We start from the raw sequence: 9949 nt of genomic DNA, 5'->3' as shown, positions 1-9949 counted from the left end.
ACTACTCTGTGATTATTGCCTATCCAATAATGTTTTTAAGTAAATTACTTTCTCATAAATTACCATGGATTGATTGCAAAAATGAGTGGAATACCGAATATTGTGTGGAGGTTTTAGAAGTAAGTGCTTAAAACCTAATTTGGTATTTTGTGGACGGACATTTTTGTTGTGCAGAAATATTTTTTAAAATTCAATATCTACCTGTTCAAAATGCTTAATTTCTTTTATGAATACGAAAATTAATTGTATATTAAAAATAATGATTATTTATAAAATTTAAAAATTTTGGGATTTAATTCTTTTATTATGGTGTCGCTACCTCTGAAAAGGATACAACGGAAATCACGCTGGTATAGCTTTTGAGTTTTTTGAATGTTCATTATTCTTAAGTGAAACAAATAAAACTCAATAATAATTATTATACCTGAGTAAAAAAATAATCATTATTTGTAATCGAAAACATAAAAATCACGTAATAATTTATTGGTTAAACTCGAAAAATAAAAATCTTTGTAAATTACAGTGGGACGTACGAACTCAAATACGTGAGTGTAGTTAAAATTGTTTTACGACGATTACAACTTGTTGATCTTTTTGATTAAAATTTAAAAAACAATGATTATTTTCCGTCCCTGCTTATTTTGCTTTCCTCTTTTCTAAATGAAAGGTATCTTTTTTCATTTTCACTGTATGAAAACTATGTAAAATAAACCCGTTTTATCCGTTTTTTCCTTAATTTCGAAATAGGGAACCGTTTTTTTTTAATTGCAATTTTTCGAATAACTCAAAAACCGGTTTTGGTAATAAGGCGAATAATCGAATAGCTTAGTATCAAATAAAAGAGAAAATTCTGTAAAATAAAACATTTTGGTGCATTATGACGAATGGGTATGGAAAATATTTTTTTTTTTTTAATTTTGTTCTTGAATAACCGTGAATATTTGCATTGTTTATTTTTGCAAAAATTGTATGTTAAGTACTGTATACACGCGACCACGTCCTAGAATTTCGTCCTCCTAACTTTATTAGCTTAAAAGAATAAAATTAACTAAAAGCGCATTTTCAACACCTTTTCGTACTTGTAAACTAAAAAACTTAATTTTTTTGAAATTCTACTGAACTTTAAATAAATAAAGAAGCAGTTTTACAATATTTCGCCCATAATTTAGTGAGTATATTGTGTATTTTGAATTTTTTTACAACACTTTTTTTAACTTGTTCTCTATGTATGTATGTATGTATATATATTTGTTAGGGGCAACCCCTGAAAGCAATTTTTAACCAGCTTCCCGATGGCCTAGAGACTTGAAACTTCACGTGACAATGTAACACGAAAATTGAGTTAATCCGATAAGTGGCGCAGAAGTCAAGATATTTGAAAACCCCGTATTTATGGTTTGATTTGGTTCATATTTAGAACGTATATAACTATATGAAAAGGAATAACTTCACTCAAAATTTTGCGGATAGCTAGCTCACGGGTAGATATATGTGGTTGGTATTTAGAAAGCTTGCTTGTTTTTTTTTCACCGAAAAATTTATAACCTCGATAAACTAAATCACAAATTAAATTTATGCCTGATTTCATTCGTCGAACAAATAATAAATTTATATTATTAAGGATTTGATACAACTTTCAATTCATTTGATTTTTGGTTTTGTTATTTGACTAATTGAAAATCACGCAATCTAAATAAAGAACCACATTGCTCTAATTCTAGGGCCCTTCTTTTCATTTATTCCATAATTTACATGAATACATAAGATAAAATTATTACATTTGACCTTTTTCCATTATTTCAGTTAGGGAAACGTAATTTTACACACCATACCGGCTTTCGAACACCAGCCGATGAGTTTTTTCAGTGAGTATACTTTTTGNACCATACCGGCTTTCGAACACCAGCCGATGAGTTTTTTCAGTGAGTATACTTTTTGCCGGTGTACGAAATTCCTGTATATATAAATATTTTAATATTCTTTTTATTACAGCTACGAAATATTACAAGTTTCTGATAGTATAGAAGAATTGGGTGGCATCGTTTGGCCGCTATTTTATTGTCTGATCTTTGTGTGGCTCTCCGTTTACGTTTGCATTATTCGTGGCATAAAAACCGTAAGTACGCACTAACGAATATCAGGATACTTTCCCTAAATAGTATAATAATTTACCACATTTTATCAGGTCGGCAAAGTGGTTTATTTCACCGCGGTCTTTCCCTTCTTCATACTTTTCGTGCTATTCATACGTGGCATTACCTTGCCCGGTGCAATGCGAGGTATTCTATTCTACATTAAGCCCGAGTGGTCACGCCTATTGGATTTGAAAGTTTGGGCTGATGCTGCCATACAAATTTTCTTTTCACTTGGACCCGGTTGGGGTGGCATCGTCAATATGGCAAGTTTCAATAATTTTCGAAATAATGCCAGAGGTGATTCATTTATAATACCGATTGTAAATTGTGCCACCAGCATATTTGCGGGATTTGTAGTTTTCTCCGTGCTGGGTTTTCTATCACGTGCGTAATGCAGAATGCAGTTTTTCTTGGAAAACATGAATGATTTATTGATAAAATGTGTGTGTGTTTTTTTTTCATTCATTGCAGATCAGTCAGGTATACCAGTCGGTACGGTGGCCACATCTGGTCCAGGTCTGGCATTTGTTACATATCCCCAAGCAATTGCTATGCTACCAGTGCCTCACCTGTGGGCTGCGCTATTCTTTTTTATGCTCTTCCTGCTCGGCTTGGATAGTGTGGTGAGTTTTTATTGCGCAATTTCTTGGCTTTATTAATACTTCAATTTGCAGCTTGTTTATTTATTTTAATCAAACCTTATTACAGTTTGTGCAAATTGAGGCCATTATATCGTCTGTCATCGATGAGGTACCAAAACTGCGCAAACATAAGGCGCTCGTCACATTGGGATCAGTATTCATTATGTTTTTGATGTCAATTATAATGGTGACAAGGGTAAGTGTGACTAATTCAAGCCTTTTCAAGTATAGAAATACTAGCTGGNTTGTGCAAATTGAGGCCATTATATCGTCTGTCATCGATGAGGTACCAAAATTGCGCAAACATAAAGCGCTCGTCACATTGGGATCAGTATTCATTATGTTTTTGATGTCAATTATAATGGTGACAAGGGTAAGTGGGACTAATTGTAGCCTTTTAAAGTATAGAAATACTAGCTGGTATTAATTTTTAAGTGCCACCCTTACTCTAAAATGTTTGTGGCTAGAAGTGGTCTGGTTAAAATTTTACCACGTGAGCTGATGTGCTTAAAACCAATATTTTTAATTTTACCTCGACAGTGGTTGCAGATAATCGGAGATTTTAAGTGAAAAGATCTCTAGATCTAGATTTTTAAATAGTTCCTTCTCTTCTATCCAGCTGTGAGTACCTTTAATTACTTTTAGAGTATTTTATTAATCGAATATAGACATACATATATCAAAAGTGGTGTATGGTTTATAATTACAAGCATCAACGTTACGGGTGATATATGTATGACCTGCAAGAATGGAGTCCTACCTTATTTTCTTGACATTGTTCCTGAACGCCCCTCAACCGTCGTTGATGAGGTTACAGACCAGGGTTGCCACTGATGAAAAAATACTTACCACCCACTTGAGAAGAATCTACGAAATCTGGATAATATCTACGAATAACTTTTTTTTTGTTATTTGAATAAAATTTATAGCTTTTCTTTTTTTTTAGTTGCTTCAATAAAAATTAAAATTTTTTAATAAGGAACTTTTTATTTAACTACACATGTTAATGGCATATTCTCGGTTTCCTTCATCCAAAAATATAACTGATGAAACTAAAAGGTATTAACGAAACTGCATCATTTGAAAAAACTTCAACTGGACAAATCTATAAAAATCAAGGACTCAAGTTATATATAACATTTAGAAAAATTTCAAAAATTCTCGTCTAAGTTTCGAAAATTTTACTATGAAATTTTTAACCTTTTTGGGTATGCCCAAGGAAATTGAGTATAACCAACAATATTTTTTTGTTTTTCATTTAACAATTTATAAAAGCTGGCGTTGATTTTTTTTATTTTCTTGCCATAAATCATAGTGTGTAATTGCATACCTGTTCATGTTTTCTTTTTATTTAAAGAATTATTTAAAATATTTACATACATATGTAAGTAGAATACACTTTTGGAAAGAAATTTATAAAATAAAAATATTAAACGGCGGAAAATAAAGCGCGGGAACGGAAAGTTGTATTTGTTTTCAAAGAAAATACTTTAACAAAAATCTATAAAAATGGAAAAAAAATTACCTTTTTACAAACTCAAATTTTTTCTACCAATTTTGATAATAATTTACCAAAGTGGCAGCCCTGGTAGTACCAGGCTGGTACTGACATAAATTCTACGGGCCTGTGGAAGCTATTTAAGACATTATTACTATGAAGATCAGACATAACTTCCAGAAGATTTCCACGAAAATCTCATGGAAGTTACGTCCGATCCGATCGCTCACTGTGACAGAATTGGCATATTACATGACCACAGGCAATAAGACGAACTTCGCACGGATTTATTTTACAGTTTAAACAGATTTTGAGGCACGTCAGAAGTGTTTGCATTTGAATTTTTCTTAGAAAATTCGATCATGTCATCATCCAATTCGTCCTCAATTTCAATATCTAATTCGCCTTCTTCATCGTTTTCTAATGGAGTTTTTTTTAGAATCTAGATTGCCTTTTCTAAACCCACTTTCGACGAAAATTGTTCAATATTTATTTGTTCCTCCAATAATAACTTGAAGGCCGTATCGATTTCAGAATTCCACCGAAGAGTTCGTTTTTTTCTTGACCGCTGGCTGATAACAATCATTCATAACTCGCAAAAATTGGGTAGATTGAGATTTGAAGCGAAAGAAAATGGAAGAAATTCCCGTTTATAGGAAAACGTTCTCTCAATGCAGCATTAGCGTTCTAAAGCCGAAGTGGTGCCCACTTTTAAACTGAAAACCAACAGTTCATTCAACATTTTCCAAAACTAAAGCACAAATTTAAAAAAGAACCTGCTAAGTCATAAGAGTTCCACTCACCTCATCTTATATCCATCAAATATTTTATCTCCTGAAAGAATCGGTAAACACAATAAACTCAAATAGATCGTCTTGGTGAGCGGCTCATTAAAATACAATTATCCATGGAACTTACGTCTGACATATGTAAATTCCATGAATTAGATCTGTCAGGACATAACTTCCATGGAACTTATATCACATTTCGGTGGAAGTTATGTCCGTGGAAGTTATGTCGAAATCCCCTTGATAGACAATTGAAAAAATTATAAATGATTAAATTCAGATTACTACTAATGCCTCTATTGTTAAAAGCTTCTGATATGTCAAAAATATACCAATTTTGTACTCCCTATTCTCCTAGTTTTACTTTTTCTGGTTTATAATAAGCCTTTCGTTGGCACGAGTAAGCGGCCCCGCTAAAAGTCAGACTCATAATTTAAAAGACGGTACTAACAGAATTTTACCTGAGTCCGCTAGAGTAAAATGGTCTATAGTTATTCGAACCAATGGGCAACGATGAACAGATAAGGAAATCGCGTCAGCCCCTTATGCTTAACCCATTGCCTATTATAAAGTCTAACTAATCGGCTTAGGGACAAAGCTATTGCCAGTTGTTTGCAATTTCTTCTGAGAGGCCTCTAAAGCAGGCTATGCCCATTAAGAATATACGACGTAATACAGTTTCTTATTTCTATTGCCGCATATGCGTAGAAGATGAGGATATTTCCATCTGATCTGTCCTGCTTTGCGAGATTAAAGTTAAACAATCTCGGCACGTATTCCATCCATACTCCCAAGAAACCCCTTGGAATGGACATCAGTCCAACAAAGCTTAATTTTGGGCTTTTTCTAAACACTTTATGTGATTTATATGCAGTTAACGTTCTGGAAAAAGTTTATTAAGTGATAACAGAATGGACAACATAGGAAAAATCCCTCGCGGAGTTCGACTTTAGTGATGAGAAAAAGAATAGCGCAGTCAGTATCGGTTATTGAAGAATAAAATGGATAAAAATGCTAGATCGCCCTACCTCGGCAGCCCTAGCTTCGCGAATATATTGTTTTTTTTTTTTTTTAATTTGACTGTCGCACGGTGTTCTAATATCAGAAATATTGTCTACAAAATATTTATGTCATGTCATGTACTGTTAAATTTCCTCTCTTTCGCAGGGTGGTATGTTCATACTACAACTCTTCGATTGGTATTCCGCTTCCGTTTCGGTAATACTCATTTGCGTGCTGGAAGTTGTGATGGTCGCCTGGATTTATGGCGTGGATAATTTCATCGACGATATTTACTTTATGATTGGAAAAAGGCCAGGCATTGTGTGGAAATTCTGTTGGATGTATCTTACGCCGATTATATTAATTGTATGTATAAATCGTGTATTCCTCGTTTTACGTCGGTACCTATGTATGTACATATATCATAACTGTTTCTCTCTCATCAACCAACAGGGCATGTTCTTCACCAGCATCATATTCAATCGAGACATAACCTATAACGGCATAATTTATCCACGTTGGGCCATAGCGCTTGGGTGGCTGAGCTGTTGCATCTCTATCGCCTGCATTCCTACATATATGATTTATGCGCTAATGCGTGGCAAAGGTTCGCTATTGGAGATTTTACGAAAGCAATTGCAAGCCAACGATTGGACACCGGCAAGTGAGGAGCATCGAATTGAATATGAGGAGTATCAGCGTACACGGAAATTGACGTGTGAATTGAATAATATATATGAGAGTGGCAAGTGTGGCTAAAGTGCGGATGTGTAGATTTACATAAATATGTAGTTGTTGTGCAGCATAGGAAAACACAAATTAGATTATTTTAAATAAAATGCAAGCAAGTCCGTAAACAAAAAGATTAGACAATTTTAAAGTACATACATATTTGTATATCCATAAGTATTTTATAGAAACCAAAATAAAGTAAGAGCATTTATTCATTAAAAAAAAAAAAAAAACTATTTTAACATTTTCATAAATCCGTCTTTGGTTGATGCAAAGCTTTTACAAATAGGGTTTGTGGAAAAGCAATTTCTCTACTAAACTTTCACTACAGCTACTATTTACGAAGCTCTGCTAATAATTTTTCTCATTTAACAAAATCACAATTTCCTTATACATTCACAATTATGTGCATATATAGTTACACATATACATATCTACATACATATATACAGTAATTTAGTTATAATTTTTAGCCGTAGTATTTATGTTGGAAATTCTTTTACATATTGCACAATCTCACAAGCTTTTTATGGCGCAACTTCATCTTCAATTTGACTCAATTGATGCGTAATATCCATATTACCCATAGCCTCTTCGTAACGTTGTCGTTCCTCCATTTCAACGGGATACCAATCCATTGGCCGACAGCAACGTCGAAAGCGCATCATAAATGGGCCCGATGTTTGCAGCAGCAAATAGATCATGTAACCGGGTAAGTAGAGCCAAGGTAGAATGATGAGCAAAACCGCTACAATATGGATGACGATTGAGGCGATACTGTGCTCGTAGTAGGCAGCAATAACCGCAATTAACTAAAATGTTAATGCAAATACAATTTTGGTTAGTTATGAGCGAGACTGTTTTTTTTTGGTTTTATTAAATAAATAGTAGGTGAAACGACATTGTGAATAAATAACTAAATGTTGTCGTCCCTCACATACCAATAGTAAACAGAGGCAAATCGGCGCAACAAACCGCAATACATTCACTTTCCATGTGGGAAAACGTTGGCCCAGCATGAATTCGATATCACGCTGAAAGCGGAAACGGCCGTAAATCCATAGTACGACCAGCAGCAGTAGAAGATTGAGTGCTGTTTGCGTGAAGAGTGAGTCCATCGACATAGCGCTGAAGAAAACGACGCCGTGCTATGGTTTGGAAATAAAAGAGAGAAAGGAATTTAGAACAGGATCGCAAAATAACGGGTAAATATCGAGATTTTTAATTTTAGATCTTGGCGAAACAGTTTTGTTGTTTTTTTTTTAATTCTATTTTTATTTTTTTTTAATGTTAGATAATTGTATTTTTTTTATTCGGATTTATATTTTTATTTATTTTTGATAACTTTTAACCGTTGTAATACAGACGGCATCTTTCCATGATTCCATGATTATTCTGGATCGCAAAAATAAAAATTATAAAATAACGGTTAAATTTGATCAACAAAATATACTCTCATTTTAGCGCTGGAATTATGGTTTTTATTATAAAGGTCATAACGATATTTTTCGATACATCGAAGAGCATGCATCGATTTTCATGGGATTTTCAGATAATATTTCCCAAAAAAATGTTATAAGAGAGATAACTGCGTTTCTAATGTAACTTCTTGGAGTAATTTAAACTTTTTGGTGAAAGTCACTTCTCTCTTTGCACAACTGAACAACTGAAATGAGGTTTCAATGTACTAGAGAGGTTAGTTTTTAAAAAAACATCGATGCATCGATAAATCAACTATTTATGCATCGAGTGGAAAATTTTTGATGCATCGATGTTTTTCTGACGTTACCGTCGTAGCTATGAATGTGGTGGCAGAAACCCCAAATGATTGTATTGCAGATCTACTTCCCCAGATCTAGCATAGCCTCGGCTGCTCTTATGAGTCGCCTTTATAAAGTTGACTCCGATGTTTCGCTCATCCAGAAATCTTGGGTGAACAACTCAAGGGTCCGGTCAGGTCAGGTGGAGCGAAATGGAAGTAAATATAGAACCTGTGCAATGGCAAATTTGGATCTTTCTTCTTTTTTTTTATTACAGCTACAGCGATATTACGAGCACCATACTGGAGATAGGAGGCATGTAGATCGTGCTGGCATTGCATGCTCAGGGTCTTGGTAATTGGACTTTATGCGGAAAGCGTGCAGGACGCCGTTCAACAAGGCAAGAAAGCTGAGTAGCGAATCTGAGGTGCAAAGAAGTAAGCAGTTTTTGTGTGCGTAAAGCAAAGTGGTCTTCCTGAGGGAGCTTTTAATAATACAGGAATTGAGGGTACGACCTACCGAAATTCTAGGCAAATTTCGACTAAATAGCTGGAACCGATAATTGTCTCGAAGCTTATATTCTCTAAGAGATCTTCCACAGTTGTTGCTCTAACTGGCCCGCTAGTTGTGGTATCACAACAAACCTTAAACTCTTGGCCTATGTGTGTCCCTACTTAGCAGTGACAGCCATATCCATGTACCTACCAACCGAGGCAGTGGCCCTTGACTTGACTCTGAGCAACACTTTGGAAATAATTCCATGGAAGGTGTGAGTAGAGACGATCCTTAACCTGCAGTTCTTGTTAACCAGACATTGAGTAACTGGCCTCAAGAGGCAAAGTCGGATGCGTTCAACCATAGCTGTACCGTGACTAAGTCGAAGGATAAGTTCGAAATAGTTTGGTGGCTGTTCCATAAAGCAATGAGTACTTAGGTTAGAACATGGCTGATATAAGGCCTTGCAAGATTTAATATATCGAAATCGCATGTTGGAGAGCTTTTCTTTTAAAATTTGAATGCAATTTTACATATTTACGTATCTCTTGCGACTTACATTTGAACAAGTATACAAGGATAGAACTGCTAGCACACCGATCAGTCCAAAAGTGACTTCAGTTCTACGCGAACGCAACATTTCGAACTCATCGAATACGCTTTGGAATACCGAAAATAAGGAAGTGATCTATTAGAAGGAAAAATAAAAGGTAATTTAATATAAATTTATTTTATGCACATATATTTTTACCATTGTAATCAACGCCATCAATGCCAACATGGCAAAGAAAATTATTGACCAGAGATTCGGCCAACTCATCGAAGCCAAAACGCTGCCGCTGGACAAATACAATGCCCAGTGATGATTTACATAGACATACAAGTTATCTATATCATT

The 9949-nt window shown here is 34.6% G+C and overlaps 2 protein-coding genes across 3 annotated transcripts; one reads left to right on the top strand and one right to left on the bottom strand.

Moving 5' to 3' along the window:
* Positions 1-6: 6 nt before the first annotated feature.
* Positions 7-6927, top strand: Ntl (Neurotransmitter transporter-like). Of its 2 annotated transcripts, XM_017636556.1 has the most exons (8): positions 7-119; positions 1804-1865; positions 1993-2116; positions 2186-2519; positions 2607-2758; positions 2844-2972; positions 6230-6430; positions 6518-6927. In XM_017636556.1, exons 1-8 carry the CDS (start codon positions 30-32, stop codon positions 6821-6823), a joined length of 1398 nt encoding a protein of 465 aa, XP_017492045.1. In that variant the 5' UTR covers positions 7-29; the 3' UTR covers positions 6824-6927. The 2 variants fall into 2 exon arrangements, with proteins under 2 accessions (XP_017492045.1, XP_017492044.1); XM_017636555.1 differs by having other exon boundaries at positions 6230-6927.
* A 63-nt stretch (positions 6928-6990) lies between these two features.
* LOC108380185 (sodium- and chloride-dependent glycine transporter 1-like) lies at positions 6991-9943 on the bottom strand (the record flags this gene model as incomplete). The annotated part of the gene is made up of 4 exons (XM_017636557.1): positions 6991-7608; positions 7738-7944; positions 9611-9739; positions 9803-9943. Coding segments are annotated over 4 exons (762 nt in total), but the record flags the coding sequence as incomplete, so codon positions are not given.
* Between the last annotated feature and the right edge of the window lie 6 nt (positions 9944-9949).

The sequence above is a fragment of the Rhagoletis zephyria genome, unplaced genomic scaffold (genome assembly GCF_001687245.7).
Source record: "Rhagoletis zephyria isolate East Lansing unplaced genomic scaffold, Rhagoletis_zephyria_1.1 Rzeph_scaffold_18469, whole genome shotgun sequence".
Classification (NCBI taxonomy): Eukaryota; Metazoa; Arthropoda; class Insecta; order Diptera; family Tephritidae; genus Rhagoletis; species Rhagoletis zephyria.
Note: the sequence above shows the minus strand (reverse complement) of the source record. Positions and strands in the feature narration are given on the sequence as shown.